This window comes from Rissa tridactyla, chromosome 7 (assembly GCF_028500815.1).
Source record: "Rissa tridactyla isolate bRisTri1 chromosome 7, bRisTri1.patW.cur.20221130, whole genome shotgun sequence".
Lineage (NCBI taxonomy): Eukaryota > Metazoa > Chordata > Aves > Charadriiformes > Laridae > Rissa > Rissa tridactyla.
The window spans coordinates 55853536-55875649 of NC_071472.1; the positions used below are offsets into that span (position 1 = coordinate 55853536).

The 22114-nt window shown below is 43.6% G+C and overlaps 1 protein-coding gene across 12 annotated transcripts in view; it reads right to left on the minus strand.

Moving 5' to 3' along the window:
- The window catches only part of COL26A1 (collagen type XXVI alpha 1 chain), a 194873-nt gene that overhangs the window by 152637 nt on the left and 20122 nt on the right, over positions 1–22114 (minus strand). For 10 of the 12 annotated variants that reach the window (XM_054209263.1, XM_054209273.1, XM_054209272.1 and 7 more), the window contains one exon: positions 1123–1245. In XM_054209263.1, the coding sequence (XP_054065238.1) occupies positions 1123–1245 (123 nt within the window). Of the gene's footprint in view, positions 1–1122; positions 1246–3396; positions 3512–22114 lie in introns of all 12 variants that reach the window. The other 2 variants (XM_054209269.1, XM_054209270.1) reach the window with 1 other exon arrangement.

The following is a 22114-nucleotide window of genomic DNA, read 5'->3' on the forward strand; positions in this document are numbered from 1 at the left end:
TACAAGTGAAAAAACTTAGACTGACCAGTGGCCAAGTAGAAACTGGAGAACTAAGTGTGGTAACTGCCACATGGAAAATGTGAATTCCAGATGAAGAGTCACAAGGACAGACTGGGAAGGTGTATCTCTGGGTATTTAAGTGGGTAGTTCAACCACAGTCTAGCTAGGTTGTCAAGTCCAAGAGGACCTCAATCAGTGCCCTGTGGGTGAATTGTTAACAATAAAATGACTAAGCTTTGTAAGCTAAATTATGGGCTTGTCTACATGGGAAATTGTTATAGAAGCTAGGTGTAAATTTAGAACACAATGGCTTTTTTGCACCAATTCCCAGATGGGTGGGTAACACTATTCTGCTCTGAGAACGTCTTTCAGAGAAGGCAAAGCTCAACAATACAAAGCCACTTTGCATACTGAAAGGTGGTAGCTGGGGCTAGCTATTTCACACTTTTTTTTTTTCCCTTTAACATAGGTGGGTCCCCAGATGTAATTGATTGAAAGGCAAAGCAGGCTTAGGGCAAGTTCTTGACAAGTCACTGTCTCTAAGCTTTGTTTCTCATCTGGGGAGAGGAGACTGCTTTCATGCATGTCTCTAAAGGATATTGAGATGCAGGAGTAAGAGGTGTTGTAAAGAAATTCCACTCTGAAAGGTACAGCACACCTTACTTTTGTCCATCATCAGCTGCAAGGAATTTGATCAAAGCTTTCCAGTGTATGTGATCAATATTACCTTTAAGGACTCAAGTATGAGGACTTGATACCAACAAGCCACATAGTGCCATTGGTCCAGCATCCCTACTAACCCTGTTCAGTCACATTACCCAATGTCGGACTTGACATTTATTTAGCTTCATGCCTGACTAGCAGCAGCCTCCTGTGTGAAGCACAAACTGTCATTACAACCCAAGCTAAACTATTTCACATAGCATGTTCCTAATATTGCACTTACCTCCACATGTAATTACTCTGCAGCTAACACCAGTGGCATTCTGTAGTTACGCCACCATGAATCAGGATATCACATCTGACTCATTGATCTCAACCATCCACGCAGTACTTAAAAGCTAACCAATTTAATGAGAAGTGCAGGAAAATTTTGGCAACATGAGACATGAAGATTTTTACCTCACTAAGTTGGCACAAGGTCCTGGCCACCGGCAGCTCTGATAAACTCGCTGGATCACCGTTTCTGACCCATTCTGCACTTGGCAGGAAACCGTCCGTGTAACCGTATAGTGACACCAATGCCTGCAGAGAGAAAGGACACTGTTAGCCCCAGTTAAAGAGCAAGTTGAAGCAACATATATCAGACTGCAGTAAAACCAGACCAAATATCTGGGGGTGGGGTTCTTTCTTCTGCCAGCCATAGCTAGCCTAACTTGCAGTCTTCATTTCTCACCCCACCCTCTCAATAGCTGCAGAAAGATTCCCTGCTTCTGCCAACCTGAACCACAAGAGATCCAGTAACGCCTCTTGCTTAGTCCTCAGAGGCCAGAGTTTTACAGTTCATAATTTATTTCTGTTAGTTATCATAAACAATAGGACTTTAGAAAAAAAAGGAAAGAAAAAAAATAAGTGTTCCAAATCTCCTGATAGTCAGTTGCCATTGTACTGGTCCTAATTTCATCCTGCTCATTATGGTATCATTCCCCAGCCTCCTGCCATTCTGAACAACATTCGAGTTGGAAAATTCTGCTTTTTGGTGTGGCGAAGCCCATTGTCATCAGGGCTCTAACAAGCTGGGTGCCAAACAAATCATATTACTGTCCTGGTGAGGTTACAGTCTAAAAACGGGCAAGAGAAAATGCAGGCGAGGGAGGGACTAGTGTATTATGCTGCCTCATAAGAAATCAAGAGCGAGAGAGACCTCCTCACTGTAAGGTGTACAAGAAGGCAGGAACTGCAGCGTCAGCCATGAGAATCAGGACCCATAAACCCTTTTCCATCTTCTCTGAAAGTGTCAAGATTGAAGAGGGGAAAAAGGATACTTTCATTTTCCCCTTGCAAGCATCATTCATATTTGCCAAACACTGGTTCATATTTTTGCTTTTAAACCTCAACGTAGTTAACAGGTTTGAGAGCCACTTTCCTACTGACTGGGGATCAGAACTGGGGTCAGTAATGGGAAGTGGAGATACCAGCTTGTGCTCCAAAACACACAAAGTGCTTGCATAAGCATTTGCTGCACATGCAGAAGCGTCCTGGCTCCTCATCCATCTTAAAGCAAGATCCCCCAGTGCAGGTGATCCCTCCTTCCTCAAGTACCACAGCGGCTCACCAACCTTGCATACCAAAAATCAAACTGCTTACACAGTGGAAACAGGCACCTGTACATCCCCCTCCTCCTTCCGTAATCCAACTTCCCCATGACAGTTTAATTTTTCCAGTATTTGCCATTTACAGCATTTGTTGTATTTTGTTTCCTTTTTGGATTCCCCTCCTATCTCCGCAGGAGACTCCCTGCTCTCTGGATAACTCTCATTTCCATGAATAGGAGGTACAATTGCCAGCGGCTGAGCCAAGCACTGCAGACCACAATGGGCAAGCTGGGGCCAGCAGGCTGTTCACCGAACCTTCGGCTACAGCCAGACGGGTAAACTGGGGCACCCAGAGACAGGGTGGCTTTCTGCACAGTGCCATCAAGCCCATCAGCTGTGTAAAGGCAGAGCCATGCAGCTTTCCCTGCAGACACTGCTCCTGCTCACTGTAAACCTGCTTGCAATTCCTCATCCCTGGAGGTGTTCAAGGCCAGGTTGGACGCGGCTTTGAGCAACCTGGTCAAGTGGAAGATGCCCCTGCCCATGGCAGGGGAGTTGGAACTAGATGGTCTTTAAAGTTCCTTCCAACTCTAATCATTCTATGATTAGGAAGCGTGAACTACAGTTACATCTCAAGTGACCCCAGGCTGGCAAGGACGTCCTAGAAAACCACATGTCTCAGATTTATTGAGGATCAGTTGTGTATATATAGGGATCAGACACCCTAGTACCCAAATGTCTCTACTAACATCTACATCATTGAACCAAAGGGCAAAACGGGGCCGAAAAGATAAGATTAATGAAGCTTCAGATCACATGATGACAGCAGATCCTTTAACAGGCTCAACACAATTTCTGCACAAAGTTTAGGGAGTAAAACCAGAAGAAACAAAGACAGGAGCTAAAAACTGGAAGTATGATAATTCAAAGTAAAGTTTTCTTTTTAATTTCACATGCACACATGGTGCAATCGGCCATTTTGTCTCTCCAAGTCTTAGTCATAGGGTTTGTTCAGATGGGTATTGCTGGATAAGATCTCCTCAGGCCGTGGGAACAGCCAGCAGGTCATGGAAGGAAAAGCAGCCAGGAGAAAGGGCGGGTACAAGAGGGGATGGGAAAGCCACAGCTCCGTATGATTTACCTTGAGCATGTTTTCAGCACAGTGCTTACAGCCATTGGAAGGACAGCACTTCTGCACAAGCCTCGAGGCAAAAGGAATTCCACGTCAGGCAAAACAAACTGCACATATACTGCACCTGACAGGATAATGGCAGAAGCATACGTTCTAAAATTATGAAAAACAAACCTTCTCATCAACATGCAACGAGGAAAGGAATTGGTCCTATCACAGGAGAGGAACAAAGCAGTAGTATGCACACTAGCAACATGTAACAGAGTATGAAGGGACATGAATACTAACAAATTCAGAATAAAGTTACTGAACATTTTAAAACAGAGCATAATTATCAAGGACACGAGCGCCTCCCCCTCACGTTAAGACTATTTTTCTGGCTTTTCAATGAAACACAAATAAATCAAGTATTTATATACAGATGCTGTGCTTTAACTGCTACGTAACTTGTATGTGTCCCCCTCTCGCCTTCTCCCATCACAGAGTCATCTGGGAAGAAGTACAGTCTCCGTGGTGTGGAGCTGGATTATCCTACTCTGATTTTTTCACTCTAATACTGATTTTGTTGGGCTTCTGAGACAACCTGTCCCACTTCTTGGGTACACACAAAGCAGTTGTGTCAGACAAAGAATTCAACTGCATTCTGAGCAAAACCATCCACATCTGATGCTGAAACAAGAGAGCTTCATATTCCTGAAGGCAAACGAGGTGGTAAGGTGAACAAAGACGAACACCACCGCACAACCCTACACAATGCAGAAGAGAAAGGCAGGCGTTGGCGGCAGACTCCACAATTGCCAGAGGGAATCTGGCAGCCTATCTGCTCTGGTTAATGTATAACGGCAGCTCCAAATTGCAACTCCTAAGGAGAAATTGGAAACTAACCACTACTCTTTAGCTTTCCCTTGCAGAGACCCAAATTTAACATCATCTTGCTCCTGCAAGGAGTATTTTCAACCAGCTTGTGAGTCTAGCACTACTTCTGTGGATCTGGAGCTAAACAGATGGTAGCGTGCAGGTTGCCTATGTCAATAACTGCAAGAAATGTTGATTATTTTAATCTACCTACAAAGCTGGTTTTGCCAGGGCTTTCATTCAGTGGGTGCTGCCGACATGCACACAGATCACATAGATTTTGCTTTCCAAACAAGTTCAAAATTGCTGTTGTTTGAGCAGGGTCTCTTGCACCTCTGCTCTACCTGGTCCTAGGAAGCAGCTGCTCAGGTACACGTATGCCCTCGGAAGTCCAAGGAATTTGGCAGTCAAGTTGTCATTTCTGCCCTGGAAAAGCCTTTCTTGGAAGAGAGACGCGCTGGACAGACCTCATTACAATCTAGTGACGGAGCCCTAGGAGGCTGGTTGGAGGTAAAGGCTGCTCCCACACTACAGCGCACAGGACAGAAGCCTGCATATTGGTGGGGGGAGAAACCCAATGCTTTCCCTGGTTCATTTCTTCAGATGACCTGCTCAGGGACCTGTTATAAAAGGAAGCAATCATTACAGGAAGCGAGAAGCTTGGCCAAGGCTTTCCATTCATTGCTTTCCTTGCCTGAAGTCATCACCTGAATTTGCCAGGATGAAAAGGACTGATAGCCCATGGGAAAATAACAGATCCTTTGCTCAAATCTAGGGACAACCTTCCACCCTCCTCAGCAGGAGCGCCAAGAATGCAGTGACAGTGATAAAGTACCACAACACTTGTCACCTCAGCACTCTCAGAGTCTTCTCTAAAGCAGAGCTACCACAGCGTGGGTCACAAGGGCAAAAGAAATGGTCAGAGCCCAAAGATACTCAGATAATCCAGCAGGAATACAGATTTCTCTAACTTCTCTCTTTACCAAGAGAAGGAAGAGTTTGGTTACAAAGGTACCCCTCCCAGGAATGAAAGGTACATTCCCATTTGCAAAACATTACACTCTTGGCTTCCCATAAATAGCATGATTTGCCTACAAATGCAACTTTTAGGTGTTTGTTTTTAACTGTGGCATAGAAGCAGGTGAGACAAAGACAGGAACATAGCTGATCATAAGATGCATTAGGATATATAGCTTGGAACTCACTGTAAATATAATAGCCCAGTGCCTATGACAGAAAGTAGACAGACAGACAAACAAAACCACCCCAAGATTTCTCTTTGCAAGCCAAAAGTCAGCAAGAACAGTCTCCAGAATGCAAGCAGGCTTCAGACAACATGACGAAAGGCCCCATCATGGCTTACGGAGATTATAAATGACCCTTTATATTATATACAGATGCTAGCAAGAAAGGTTTAGGACTTTTACTGGCATGCATCCAGGATGGCAGAGAATATATTGCTGCTTATTCAAAAAAAAGAATATTCCAAGCAAGCAAACAAAATGATCCAAATAGCAGCTCCTTTAGGGCTGGGTCTGTTGGATCTCATGCATGCTCATCACCAGCATATTTAGCACGATGCCCCGCAGCATCTCGTGGAATTAGTCTTCAGTGGAAGCTTAGAAACACAAGTCTCACTTGGTCCATTTTCCCCAGCCGTTCCCAAAGAGACACCCTCCTCTCACACCCTATTTAATTCTTGGAAGACTTTCATGGAAAACTGAGGATCTGCAGACCACGGCCTGCAAACTACTGATTTAGAAACTTTCAGTCCAGGGCTATAGACCAAGATCTCATGTCTTGATCACAGCTGACAACATATTGTTCCAAAGGGAACATGAGTGTTGATGCCAGCAGATACCCAATCATATTTACTGTGTAGGTTACTGTGGACCTTTCAGGCTAAATAGAGCAACAAATTCAACAGTTTGCTTCCATTTGGGGATACTCTGAAAACTACTATTCTGAGCTTAAAGAGACCCTTCCTCCCTCAGCAGATGCCCACTCAGCAAGAGCAGCGATGCATGGCTTCAGGCACCTGGACACCAGAGGAAACAAGAAAACCTGACTTTCCAGGGCATGCACAGAGCAGGCTGAGAGGACCTCAAAGGGCAGCTGGACTTACACATGGAGCTTGAGCTGCATTTTGTATCTGTAGGCAGATGTCAGGCAGGAAGCCGTATTCTGCACCCCACCAGCTTTCTGAACCTACTGCGCCCCTCATCAGAAGCCTTACTTGGATGCACAGTTCATCCCCTGGGGATTCGGGATGTCTGTACAGCCTGTAATCCTACAGCAAGAGAGAAAACGGACAGCAGAGGGTGGAGAAGCATAAGGTAACAAATACTCAAGCTAAAATACTGTAAGTTCCAGAAGAGCCATATACTCACAAATCAAAGCTTAATTCCTGGCTAGCATGACTAAATTAGCTTAGGGCAATTATTTCACAGACAGGAAGACATTGACAGACAGCAAGCTGCTTCTTCCTGCCTTCTCACCATTTGGATTTGCACAGTACTGTTTTCTAAGCCCACCACTCAAAGGGCATGTAAGGATCCCTCCGCCCATTCGCCCACTGCAAATGCCTAGAAAGGCTCACACCCCGACAAACTTACAGAGCCATCCCCAAAAGCAACATTTGCTTCTTTCCTAGTCCAAACTGTTGGCTTTTATCCAAGCTTCTTAGACTCGCGGGGGTCCCTTGAGAATCTTCTAAGGGGTTTGCAAGAGAAAAGCCAACTTGTTGTTAGTAGCCTTCATTTGACTGGACAAGTGATCACAAACCGAACAATGTCAGAAACCACTGGGCTGAACTGATCAGGACTCAGCAAGTAGCCTGTTTAATCAGGAGCGTGCAACTTGAAAATTAAAGCAGCTACGTTCTTGCCTAATCACTTCTTTCAGTGGGACGACAGTTCAGCTCCACACAAAAAACTGACTTGCTGCCGTGCCCTCTTAAGGACAGACCTACAGCAGGCAACACCTACCACACACAGGACCTTCTGGCTGAGTGAAGGACATGGCTACAGCACACCATGCTCCTACCAGGATGAAATTCCCTGCTTTCAGTGGAAACAATCCTACCAGTTAGACTCTGAACAAAGCCATTTATGCTGTTATAGAGCTAAGTAAAATGGAGATTTAGTGTAGTTTTAGAGAGTAAAATGGAGATTTAGTGTAGGTTTTAGTAATTCCGATGAAAGAACATGCCACACAGTACAAACACAAAAGCTTGAATCACAAAGACTTAACTGTCCAAGACAGAAGCAAGTAAAGTTTTTCCGGTGGGGGAAGACTTTATAAGTAGGATTGTTTCATCAGCACCTGTTGCATGTGCTTAGGCATGAATTGACCCTCCCCACTCCTAATAAATATTACACAAGTCTCTCAATAAGGTTGGCATTTCTGATGCTTGCGATTTGCCCTAAAGCTTTGTGCTGTGTAAACAACTGCACTGAATTATCTTTTTGTTTCCATAAGGATAACACACTGTGTGTTATACTTAGCAGAGATCAACATTTAGGGCACAGAAAACAGTAGGAATGTTTTGATAGCTAGATAGATTTCCCCAAGTTTCCTCATAATGTTTTTCACTGGAGCTATCAGTTTCCCTGCAATCCTAGAGAGGAATTTCAATAAAATCAGAATGTCGCTGACTTTCACTGGGAAAAAGTTGCTGTTCTGACTCAATGAAAGCAAACTGTGCCCTTTTCTCTGTATAAATAGTACAGCATCCCACTTGCTTTGCCAGAACAGCAATCCATACATTGTATGCTGGAGCCCATCATTAGGAGGGGTTAGTTATTTATATACTCCACAGAGGCTAGGAGCAGAAGTTGCCCTCCACATGCCAAGAAATCCAGATTCAAAGGCTGACAGGCTCTCTGGGGTAACTCTTCCTGAGCCGTCCAGCTCTACGTAACTACATTATTCCCTTCTTACTCACAAATACACACCTCCCCGAATGCACTTTGACTCTCATCAGGATCAAGTTTACCAGCTAATTCAGTTGGCTATGACCAGATTACTCTTTACTGCTGTGACCTAGCTAAAAAGGAAACAGGCCCATCACATGTCACTGGAAAGCTCGGATAAAAACCAAGCTGGGCTTAAGTTTCTCCTGTTCTTGACCCTATTCATGCTCTCCCCAGATAACTAGGTTTTAGGATCCAAAGCTGTCATTCAGCTTGTTGTTCGGCAAAGAGCCAGCTACAAAACTCAGTTGTGAACACCAGTCTCCATAATATTAGAATGTTCAGAGCTGATGGATTGAGTCAGGTCTGTAGATTGATGAACCATTGCTAAGGAATCCATGAAAGACCACCTGGCAGGGTCGAGGGCATGGCTGTACACAAGCTTATGATGGCAAGATTCAGTTCAAAGCAGAGTCTGCTCTTCCATCACAAAGTTTTAAGAGGTCTGCAAGTCAGAAGACGTGACAAGCCACAGTAATCTTGTTGTCAATATTGATGTTTTACGCATGCCTTACTCCCACTGAGTACTTCATAGTCACTAATAGAGGTTACCCTGACTCCTGTGAAAAAGGGAGAAAAATCTTTGTAACAGCCCATTCATTTTGGGAAACGAATAAAACTGGAAGACTGTTGGTGTTTCTGAAGCCAGACAGCAGCAGCCATTTGAAGCAGCAGAGAGCCAGAGGCATGAACAGGAATAAGACAAGCTCCAGGTCTCTCGCTCTATGTTGGTCAGACAAAGATTGGAAGGAGCCCCAATCTTTCTGCACACCCCATCCCACCCCCACCCCATAAGAACTTGAAACAAGTGACCATAAAAATAAGTTCTGGCTAGCAGAATAAGATGGGACAATTTATCTAGGTACCTCCCAATAGCATAACCCTTCCCCAGGGGCAATATGTTCTGTGCTTAGTGCACTTCAAATACTCAGTTGCCAATAACAGTCTCAAGTTTTCCCACACAAAGTGGATTATCAGAGACTGCTGGAGGGAGTTTAGTCCTAGAGGAATCTTTACCTTAGGAGGGAAATGCAGTTCAGTCTGCACAACAGCTTTAATCTTCAGCAAGTTCTGCAGCCAAGCGCATTTAACTGTGCTTTCCTTGCTTTGTTGTGTGCATGGTTGACCTTCCAAACAGCATTGCCTCGAGGGCTGAACTCACTTCAGTTCATAGGAAAATGCACAAAGTTTTGCCTCATCCTTCTGCAGCCATTGAAGTTACTGGGGTTAAGGGAAAAACCTCTCCCTACTGGAATTATCAAAAGCCTAGAAGCAGAATAGCCAAATAGTATGGAGCCACGGGTGCAACTCTTTTTCAGAGACAAAGAGGGAATCCAGCTCCCCAGAGCAGCATTCAGCTTCTTCAGCCATGAGACCATTCTTCTTCTCTTCCAATCCCCCACCTCATTCACAAGGCACCTTCCAACTGCTGTAACTAACAAAGGAGGGGCTCTGAAAACGATAGCACTCATCTATTACACACGCTTGATTCATTTGTACAGTAGATCCACCCTGTACATCAGCACTTATATAAATGCAGAATATAACAAAGGCAGGTGAGGACTTAAAAAATGTTGAGCAGTCAGGTAATATTGGAAATAAATTAATCACATTCAATACATGCACCTCTCTGCCTATGTGTCTGTTTATGCATGCATAAGAGGAAAGAGGTGAGAAGGCACAAGGAGTATTTTTCTAGGATAAATCCCTCTGATTTATACCCACTACCCAGCTCCTCTCAGTTTGCCAGTGGCATGTTCCAACTGAATCAGACAATAAATATGGTTGACCTGAACCATAATTACCTTCATCATGAAAATGAAAGAAGTTAGTCCATGACTGAGTGCTCAGAAATAAAAGGGGGGTTGACTCCTTTGAAGTGCTTTGCTTTTACAGGCATTCTTCTAGGCACTGAACTGTTTTGCTGTTCCCTCCCCCAAGCGTATCGCAATCAATGAGAAGACAGTGGTTTCCAGTGTTCACAGAAGGAGGAAATGTACAAAAATATCCATGGAATCTGTCTTTGTTAAATTAGACTGACTTGATGGAATTTGGCATTCGACATCCACGCAGCATGGAAATCATGCACAATTACAACCAAGTATGTCATTTTTGCAACTTAAAAGCTCCTTGAATTAGACCCTTTCAAAAGAAGAACCTGAGTCTAAACATTTTTGCACAGCTGGATAACCTGGTTGTAGATTGGTCTCCTGCCTTCATATTGCCAATACAACCGTAGTACTGGTTTGTTCGTTCCTAGAAAGCCTGACCTTGAAATAGGGGTGAGGTCAAGGAAAAAAACATCCTTAAGATCTTGACTGAAAGTATGGAGCTGGGATTTGGAACACCGGCTGTTTGTCCAAAATACACCCCTGTGTTCAAAAATGAAATTTGGCACTTGACTATGTGTCTTCCTCTGAAGATCTTATCTAGAACTGCTTAAGTTGAGAACACGGCCGTGATCTTCATTAAAGTACAAAACTAACTTTTATCAAAGTCTGTGCCTCTAAGTTTACTCCAACATAAATTCATTCAGAATTAAACTCTAACTTTGAATTAGCAGGAGGTGGAGGGGGAATTTTAAGTGGAAAAACAGAACACTGACACACGCCTGCTCGTCCTCAAAACCTTTATGGAGAGAAAAACATCAAGGAAATTAGCATAAGGTGTCGGCATCCCTATAACAGCATCCTGTGCTTTACTAGTGCTCCTGTTGTGGCTACAGAATCTCGTCCACCATCCATAAAGTCATTACCCATAGCTGTCTTTAATTCCCCTTGCTACATTACATCATAACAAAACAACACTTTGCACAATTTGAGTCCTCCAAAACAGACAAATCAGGCTCCTGCTGGTTTTCAGCATCTCCTTCAAATCACTTACTTAGCCCTACAGGGCCTGTATCTGCATGCATCAACAGCCAGTCTGCAAGGATTGAACAAGGTCTGCTCCTGAATTTATTTTTTTTTTGCTTATAGAGCTCTGTACAGAGAAATGTGCATCTTTGTGCCTCACATTCAGCCCTCTCACAGCACTTCCCAGCAGCAATGAAAGCCACATGCATGACAGGAACAGAGGGACTTCGCCTAAATGAAGTAGTGTTTTTCATTAGCATTATACTGGCACCAAAACCCACAAATTACAAGAAGAACAAAAGGCAATGTCAAAAGGAGACCACTGAGCATATCAAAGAAAAAAATTAGGATGGCACCATCAAGTCATTGCTTCTTATTAATTGTATGATGTTAATCTGCCCACGGAACATGCATGTTTCAGGTTTTTCCTGGCGCTGAACAGCAGAGACATTACTGTCATTGGAGACTGGTACACCCTTTTGATAGCTAAAAGGAAAAAAAATATATACTGAAGGAGATCCCACAGACAAAACATTGCTTTTTCTCTTCAAGGGAATACAGATTTGTTTTCCTGAGCTATTTCAACACTCAGAGCAGTGTCCTGTGGGTGCAAAGTGCATTGAAAAGCAGTTCAGAGCATCACCTTCAGATTCACGAGCATTAGGATGCAACTGGAAAAACCTGTACAGACAGCTGTGCCAGGTAAACAGGACCCAGAACCCTTTTAGCAACACTTCTTCCACCTGCCCTCTCTCCTTCTCTTTTCCTGTGGCACATTACAATCGTTTCATTCAGTGTAGGTCTTCAATTTGTTGAGCAACTTGTAAAGGAGTTCGTGGGCTCTAGCATAGAGGGGACTATGCAGCAGACCTTTCTAGAATAATTATCTACCATGTGGTTGCCCATCATTGTTTTCATGAGCCAGATTTCATGAGCCAAGGGGACCTCTTTCTAGAGGGAAGTTGAAATAAGCATGCAGGCTCAGCTTTATTCCACATCACTCTGTTTCAGGTGACTGCCATATAGAGCCAGACATGACAACATCCTCATTGAAACTGTGAAAGAAACAGCCTTTCCTCAAATACAAGAAAACCCTACAGCTTTCTAATGTTTCCAGTGCTGCAGGAGGTGATTAGAAATAATAAGCCAGTCTAGACAAATCCATCTACTTATGTTGCTTTGAGATCAACAATTCCTCTTTTGCCTTTCTGAGTTGTCAGCTTAGCTGCTTGCGTTCAGTGAGGCAACTGAAGTTCAGGTACCCATCAGCCAGCATTTGCATTAGGCCCGAGACAAGACTACTGCTGGTGCTCCAGGAAGATTTTTTGGGGAAAGCTGCACCCTACCAACATGCCTGTACTCCAAGAGCAACGCACTTTTCTCCAGTAACTGCTCTAGTGATATGCCAGGTCATACTAACTACCGGGCTCTCTTGTGTAGAGTAGATAAAGCAAGCTGTCGTCTGCTTGCCCAGCTCAGAGATCCCCAAGATGAGCCACGTGAGGTCCTGGTTCAACAAAAACAAAGCCGTACAAAACCTCTCTGCCTGGGTATTCAAAGTGTTAATCAGTCTGAAAAACAAAACCCAAAGCCTGCGTGTTAATTTGCTATTTAAATTGAAAAGTTTTTATTCCATGTCTGCCATGTCTGGCACAAGGCTGTCCTGGGCGTTACTACAATAAAAAATAATTTGGAAAATAATCCTATTGTTCCAGTCACACCCATGGGAGTTTCATGTGTAGGGAAGTAGGAACATCAAAACTGAGATCTGTTGTGTGATCAGTTTGCCCTTTACAACAGTCAGTTCTGATTCTAGTGCATGTCGGGAGACAGATCAGAGATAGTGAGCTAAGGCAGGAGGATGTCACAATAGCTTTAAGGTTAACAAATTCCTATTTGCACAGCCTAAAACTCTCAAAAATCATCTTTAGTGTAGTAAACTAGCAATAACCTTTACAAACATCCACACCCATGGGTGGTTAGGTGATCACAACTTCCCCTTCCCTGCCTCCCTCTCAAGCCAGTCATTCCCACTGCCCATCTAAATACAGTAATGAATTGTCCTAAAACACCTCCCAGTTATGAGCACTTTCAAAGTGCTTTCCCTGCACGAAGTGGAAGCCTCACTCAAAGCTCCATGCGAATATAACAGCTTGGATGCAGTACTTACAGGCACACAACAATCTGCTATACCAGCAACCTCCTTTTCACCTTTCTCCAGACTCCCACTCTTACACTCTGCTGACTGCATCCATCCAATGCCATAAAAAGTAACTACATAGCATTTGCTGTACATCAGCTCTTCTGCACACAGTAGTCCCAAACCCCTGCTAGCAAACACTCTGTATTGCCTCGTCAAGTTTTAAACTCACTCTTAAGCAGATGGTATAGGTTTCAATCACACAGAACCCACTGCACTTTCCTATCTGTCTATAGATAGGCCGTACTCTACGCTCTAGCTACCTATTTTCAATTTTAAAGGTTCTTCTGCTTTTAACACATCTTCCTAAGCTTTCACTGGTTTTGGAAGCAGTCTCCATACCTCATTTCTAGCCAAGAACAATTATTTTTATCTCCTTTTAAACCTTGCTGCAATCCAGTTTGTTCATTAGAAAAAAAAAAAAACTTAAAAAAAGAAAGCCTTTCTCTTGTGAACAGAAACACTAACACCTTTCTCCGTTATTAAAAAATTCTTGAGCAATCTAAGAAACCGCTTTAGTGCCTTGGTGCTTTGGAAGCCTCTATTTGGAAGGGAGATGGTCTTGAGGGAAGAGATCTACATTTCGGTATCCAGGTGGAAAATGGGTTTGATTTGGCCAAGTAATAACAGCCGAAAAAAACCCTCCATAGCCTGTGCACGCACAGTAGATTCCTTCGGAATGATAACACTGCCTTGAAACATTCCTGAGTACACACATGGGAAACCGGATGGGGAGAAAGCAGCACTGAGCAAGAGAGGGGACAGCAGGAGGTCTGAAGGAGAGATACAGACATTTAGCCAGAAAAATTCCTGCCCTATTCTGTGAGGAATTATAAGCATGGCAAACTCCATTACATGGAGGTTCGAAGGGGGTTTTTGTGTCTTGCTGAAGTTTAAAATTACCTGCCAATGCAAAAGGGCAGGGCAACCTAGCTGTCCCCACCAAAGTAGAGTGGAAAACTCCGCAACAGCACGTTAACCACAAATTTAGTAAGGGAGCAAACTGATGCACACAAGTGATCCAGCCTCCTAAAGAAAGGCTTCCCAGGCATCCCTCACGGTTCTGCTGGGAGTTCGAGTGTCTAGAGTTATTGGTGAGAAGAGTCTCAGTCTACACATGCAAAGAGGCAGCAACTGATACTAGATATACCCGCATCCCATTTTAGATACATACTACTCTCAAAAGCTTGTGGCAAACTCAAGGCAAAGCTATTAAAGACAGATGACCTTTTTTTTTTTCTCCTCTCCTATTTACACAGATTTCTTCAAAACCAGAACACTCAGAAGACCAAGAGTGATACAGAGAAGAGCACGGAAGATAAAAGTTTGATTAAAACAAGCAATTGTGACCTGAATTTTATTGATGGGTTACAGTTATTCTGTCTTTCTGCTACCTTTGCTGTAGTTTGGGAAGAACAGCATACTGTTGCTTTATTTACTGCAGGCAAACCAGTAAGCCTGTGGTTACTGGGCTGCTCAGCAACAGTCTACAGTTTATTATTATGCTATATGCATATGCAAACAGCCTTCACACACCAAGGCTAAAGCTTGCTTGTGCTTTTTCTCCCTCATACACACATACGTGAGAGTTTTCCTTTATATCTTTCAGTGCAGCTTGGAGAGATTTTTACATGCGGTGTCTCAGCAAAGGATAATGCCAAATACAGCCAACCTTGCAGGCGAAGACAGCAGCTGCCATCACAACAGTGCTCACTTGACCCATTTATAAGAAAGCATATAGGGATGCCGTGCACCAGCCAAGTCACTGAACGCATCAGTGCTGAATGTCAAATTAAATCGCTGTGACAGACTCATGTCACATACTTCTTGCAGCAGAAAAAACTTGGTATGAGTTTCAGTTGAAACCACTCTCACATACACAAATCAAAAAGGTTGGTTGAACCTCAGAGCAGGGAGTGACAGAACAACTACTGAACTGTTTCCCGTTGCGGTTGATATGTCCATGGGAACAGCCTAATCAGTTATCCAATTATTACTGGCAATATCTGAGCCACAAGCCATGTGGGGAGTATGCAATTCCAGTCAAATACTTGTGTGGGGTTTGGTATTGGGTTTTGTGAGGGGGTTTTCTGGTTGTTTGTTTTTTTGTTGTTTGGTTTTTTTTGTTTTTAAAAAAAAACAAAACCAAAACCAAGAAACAACAAAACACAACCACGCACACCGGAGCTTATGGAGGTGCCCTGCAAAGCAAGCCTTGCTTTCACAGGCCACAGAGGTGCTCAGATACAAATCAATAACTCAGACGTGGGCAGGACAAGATGACTCCCAGGCTCAACCAGGACACCAGCCGAAGCGTCTGATACAAACCAATCTAGTTTCTAGTTGCTTTAAGCGCAAGAGATATGTTGTGACAATTCTTACCATTTCCACATTCCCACTTCTCCCCTCTCTTCCCACCCAGCGCAGACAGATACAGCTTCACCCTTACCTTCCCAAAGGTTATGCAGTGATGCCTCCAAAAGGTACCTGGGAGCTGAAAGTTTACTTTCAGCAAAATTTTATAGTCATTTGTAGAAGCTGCTTTGAAAATCTTGTAGTTCAGCAGCCGATAATTATGTCTGTCAAGCCCCGCCAAGTGGTTAGAGAGCTTGATTGTTTCAAAGGGTATTACCCAAGAAAATGAGTGTGTTGCTGTGGTCCTTGCAATAAATTTCCAATGGGTTTGGTTACAGAGGTCTTGAAAGGGTTTTAGCAGACTTAATTACACTATCAGGACTCCAGTATTTTTCTGGTGCTTGGCAAAATGGGATCCTATTATTTCTGCTTGCAATGCACACTCATTCAAAGCTTACCAACAGCTCGACAGCCTAAGAATTCCTGCAACTTCAAAATCCAAAATTTTTGTATCATTTGTGATATACATTAGTGACTTCCAGTAACAGTGGCCCAAGAGACAGCATTTTACTGTGTGATAGTTTAAAGCATTTGGCTCAGTGCTGTACCCTGAAATACACTGCAGGGAGACTGTATATTTTGCTACAGGTTACACTGATTTACAGCAGCATTAAGCCAAGTGCTGTAACATCCTACAGAGCCAATTTGCCTTTTTGCTCTCTGCTATACATCAAATGCTGCATGGGAACGGAGAAAGTTTGCAGCATCACAGCCCAGACCTGCCTTTGCTCAAAGGCTGGTACCGTTTGGTAGCACCCATTGTTTCTGGCATTTTTGTACTGACCCTGTTGGTCAGTGCTGCTTCTATAGGTGTGTTACACATTCAGCCTCCCCCAGACCTTCCATTGCAGTTGGGGAAAGAAAAGAACCACAGCCTGTGCCATCACCCAACCCTCTGCTGCTGTTCAGTCCAGCCTGCCCTGCTCAGCACCTTCTTCTCTCTCCTCTCAGCCTGCCCTCCAAACTAAATCCCCCTCTGCAAAGGTCAGACAAAGACTAACTCCAGTCATCCAGGCTCAGCGAGGTGCATTAAACAGGGAGCACAACGACCTCTATTCTGTAAAAGTGGAAGTTTATACGAGTGCCAAGTATTATCATTCATAGATTTATTATAAACTTCTGCATATATTCATATACAATACTTTGGATTTTGCAGCTTTCCCTCCAAGATCTAACCACACCCTCACAAAATAGTCCCCAGAGCCTTCCCTTACACGAAGGGAAGTATTACTATTCCCATTTTATTTAGGGGAAAGAAATGAGAGAGAGAGAGAGAACTTGCAAGTCTTGGTTCCCAGACTTTGTGCTGCTCTATAGAATATACACTGAGCATTTAAGGGAATGGTCTTTTTCTTGGGAAAGAGGGTGGAAAACAAAGCCTTATGAATCAGCCAGCTGATAATTAAAAGCAACTTAATCCAGATCACTTTAAGCCGCACATGAGAATCTGAACTCCTCAGATGCTGAATTCCTCTGCCGACCAGAAAAGCCAGGGTCACTTGCCCAGCTGGTCACTATTGTTCTGTCCAATAAAGTTCTGGCAGGAATGCATGTTTAACAAAATACAGAGATTAGGCATAGCAAAGAATGCGGCTCCCCCCTCAGTGTTTAGGTTAGTGGGGTTTGCCACATTGAAATATTGAAGCTTAAGCATATCAGATTTTCTCTGTCCTGTACTGCTAGTGCCAGTGACAGACACAAGCTGACAACTCAGCTCTCAGGATCACTGCCATTTTAGCTTTAAATTCATTAAAATCAGCATAAAAAGTTCACCTCAAAGCTGCAGCGATCATTAATTGAATTAAATCAGTGTTTTCTTGAGGATGTAGAGTACCGAGTGAGAAAGGCTCTCTGTACCTCCCATGTGCCAGAAACTCTCGAAGGACAAAATTTAAACCAAGCGAGAGATGCAAAGGACCAGATTTCGAGAGTCTTGCAACAGAGTATCTCAGCTTCAAATGTCTTAGTATAGCCTCAATTTCCAAAAGGAAATCTAGCATCCAGTGACTGAATACAGCATTAAAATGGCAATGACCTTCCTAATATCCGACTTGGCTCCTGACAGTTCAAAACCAGAATCTTTAGCTCAATTTACAACATGGCACGCAAGACTAGAGGCAGATGCAAGAATGTCGCAAGAACAAGTCATACAGATGATCTCACAGAGATCTTCACAGATCTTGCAGGAACACAGCTTTTACCAAGTCAGATGCCATGCACAAAGCCACACAGGACCAAGAATTTTTCCAATAGGTTTGCAAAGGATATAGTCCTTGGAGAACTGTGTAAGGAGGTTACAAATAGCCTGCTTAGACCTCAAAGTTACTGGCTTATATTTAGAGATACAAACGATTCATAAGTTCCCCTGGAGGGGGTATGGTAGCTCACACTGTGTGAAGTGTGGTTTATAGGTAGGAAGCATCTAAAATCCTGTTACTGTAGCAGTCTCTCCTCTCTTCTCCCTTCACAGAAAGCCGAAAAATAACTTTGTCACAGCCACACAGTAAATCTGGAACAGGTACAGCTGAGATACAGAGCTGCCGACAGCCAGGGCTAGGTATTTTCTTCTAGGAGAGCCTTTTTTAGTCACCCTAGCACAGCAACAGAAACCTTATTCTAGCTGCTATCACTTTGATTGCCACCTGAAAATGCAAACAACTCAAAGTCTGTACAAGATACAGTGATGAGACAAGCAGACAGACATCCTGCATTGAGCAGGGCAGCAGAAACCAGACCAGTTCTGCAGAAGAAGGAATAGGCAAGAAGAAAGCCAGGAAGCCAAGCAACCTGAGGCAGGAAGAAGAGAAGTGGCATCAGATTAAAAAAAAAGAAGTCTTTTTCTTTAGGGAAAACACAAGCAGAATCTCCCTTGGGTTGGAGTGTTAAATTCACGTCAACCCTCCTTAACACACAAGCACACTGGAGAGCTGTTGGTAGAGCTGTCACCCATTGCTGCCTCAAATGAGGATTTGAAAAAGCTCCCTGTGCTCTGCTGTGTTTACAGCAATAATGAGAGCCTGGAGGAAGGGGTTAGAAACATCTGAGTTTAATAAGGGCTAAGCAGCACACAGCAAAAAAGAAATGTCTGCCCTTCCGTTCAGGGCTACCACACCCCACCAAGCACCGCAGCATCAGGCCAATGGGAGACTCAGCACGGAGACGTTATGTCATCCCAACCGCCGCAGCAGCCCATCTGCCCCAAGCCTTTTCACGATGAGAAGAAGCATTTCAAACCAAGCTGAGAGCTCCCAGCACCACGCTTTTGAACGGCTAAATAAGCAAAGTCCTATGGGGAAAAAGCAGATGTTGACTGACCCCGGGCACAAAACAAGCCAAGGACAGAAGGGAAATTTTTGTGCAGTGTCTTAACTGAGAAACTCCGTCTTACAAGGTCATCACAACAGGGCAGAAGGAGTATTTAGCTCATTTAGCACCTATGCTGCTGCCTTTTCTTAGTCCTAAACAGCTCTAACATCCAATGTGCACAGGGTAAGGACCATCCTATTCCGGTTTCTCACACAGAACAGAAGACCAGTAACTTCTGTACTCAGGTCCTGCAATTGCATTTGCTGCACCCCTTTCCTCACTTCTGCAGGGTACCCCCAAAACTGTCCTTACATGAAACAGGTGTCTTCCATAAAACATCTTTGCCTACACTGCCTTTATGAGGCACTCTCTTCCCACCATTGAGAAGTGGAAAGCAGGAATCAAGAGTCTTGTCCACCTGCAAAGTCAAAACCAACTTCCCTTTAGAGCGCATATACACACACAAAGAAAGGAAAGGGGGGCACCCGGAAGAAACAGGACTGGACTCAGTACATCTTGGTTACATGACCATGTCCAGGAGGATATTCCCTTGCCTCATGATTTCATTGCACTGGCATTTCTGAGATGTTCTTCGTGAGCAAATGCCTATATCTAGTGCAAATGCTGCAAAGAACATCACTTCCACCCAGTTCCCAGGGCCAGAAAAAGTTGTAACCAATTAAAAAGACATCTGACTACATAACCTGGTGTCAAGATTGGACATGAATAGATGCATTTCTATGTAGAGGTACCTCACATTAACTTTAAAGTTTTGACTGATGGTTTGTTTGCTCAGCACAAAGGAAAGTAGCTGGATAATGACAGCCTTACTCAGCTCTCATAGAGCAGACAGGAGACACAGAGCAGACCACAGAGAAGTGAAAGGAAGAGTCCTACATAAGAGAAGCTCACAGATAAACGTGTCCAGAGAAGGGCCACGAGGATGATCAGAGGGCTGGAGCACCTCTCCTATGAGGACAGACTGAGAGAGTTGGGGTTGTTCACTCTGGAGAAAAGAAGGCTCTGAGGAGACCTTATAGCGGCCTACCAGTATCTTAAGGGGGCCTACAAGAAAGCTGGGGAGGGACTTTTTAGGATGTCGGGTAATGGTAGGACTAGAGGGAATGGATTAAAACCAGAGATGGGACGATTCAGACTGGACGTTAGGAAGAAGTTCTTCACCGTGAGGGTGGTGAAACACTGGAACAGGTTGCTCAGAGAGGGGGTGGAAGCCCCATCCCTGGAAGTTTTTAAGGCCAGGCTGGACAGGGCTCTGAGCAACCTGATCTAGTGGGAGACGTCCCTGCCTATGGCAGGGGGGTTGGAACTAGATGATCTTTAAGGTCCCTTGCAACCCTAACAATTCTATGATTCTATGATACCTTCTCTTCTCAGCTTCAAAATCAGCTACTATGATTTTAAGTGGCAGATTCGCTATTCCAGATAGAACACATAGATATGGAAGAGGAGACTGATCTGTCCCAAACATGAAACATTATGAAGCTGCCTTCAGTAGCATCCATTGTGTGGGCCTCTGGGTGGAAGCCATTTCTAAACAGTTTTATCCTTCACCAAAGCTATGATTTCCCTGCCTTGGAAGCTGGAAAGGATTCTCAAACCTGAAATAGCTTCCTATTTGTTGGTCCTCTCAAAAAGCTACAAATATTTTCAAATAGCCAGGCCTTAACATTACAGGCTACACTTCCACCCAAGCACACTCTTTACTTGTACATCTGCTTGTTTCCAAGAGAAGGAAAAAATTAAACTTGTCAAAACCAGCCAAAACATCTAAACCATGTTATTCCATGCAATAAATTGCCAGTCAACAAATAATTGTTTCTTCCTAAAAAGGAGATAAGGAACAAAACCAACAAGAAACAATATCACAGTTCCCACCCTTGTTCTTTTCTGTAGCAGTATTAAGGACTGTAATTCAGATCAACGCCACACTGTGATAAATACACCAAGCAGGAGCTTCAGTGTTATTCAAGGATATAAAAAGTTGAAAAATTGCAGGACAGTAACCCAATTACTTATGCCCCATTATGCTTTTCTTAACTTTTGCAGCTATGATCCTTAATAGAGTCCCTGTGATATCTAAACTGGCACAGACTAGCTTTATGCTCAAGGCCTCAAAATAAACATTATGCCTCAGTGAAAGTAAATTTAAGCACTGTCTACATCTCTCTAGTTAAAAGTGAGTTGAGAGTTTTGAGCATATTGCAGAAATGAGGTTGGATGAATTTCAGTATTACCCTGCAGGAGGTGTAGTCTATGCTTTACAAAACAATAATGTTTCCAGACATGCTGGAGGTCTAATGCAAGAAAGAGCATGAGTAGCTGGTCCATTATTCTAATCCAGCAGACCTAAGTCACTCTGTGCTTTCAGTCCGTTCATCAGTACCTGAAAGTCATTCTTCATTTTCCCCCCTTTATCAATACACAGCCCAATAAAACAAAGATGTGAGTAAATATTCTATGATCCAAGTGTCACAGAACTGCTCCCCCCGAGCAAAGACGTGAAGTTTTTAGCCTGACATGTTTCGACTAGGATTTTAGCATACTAACAAGATCAGCTTTGAGAAAATGAACAAATAAGGGTTATTGAAAGAGACACATTCGTTAATTTATCCAAGGGGAGCACAAGTTCACTGTCACCCATTGCTTTGCCTCTCTGCTCCCTTTTCCTTACTAGAATTGGTAAATGAAACCTACATGAGAGGAAATTATTCACACAAGCATCTGGAAAGGCAAGACAGTAGGAGATTTCCTAAACAAATACAATTTACTGCAGTAACTACAGTCACGTCTGGTATTTCAAAGCCATTCCAATGTTGCTAGGTCCTCACGCTACCATTGGCTTCGCTGTTTTAATTGCATTGTGAAGCCATAGCACTGAACCCAAGTCAGATGAAGATCATATGGCTGTAGAGTCCAGGAAACAAACACCGGATAGTTCAAGGGTTTGATGATGAGCTTAAGACCTTCTGACCTCTTGGTTACCTGGGTAGGGCACTTCAAAGGTGAATTAGCACAGAGGACTCAGCGCAACACAAATCCCAGTTTGTTTGCTTGACGTCCTCACACAGTCCATAGCAAACCAAAGAAAACCAGAGACCTCA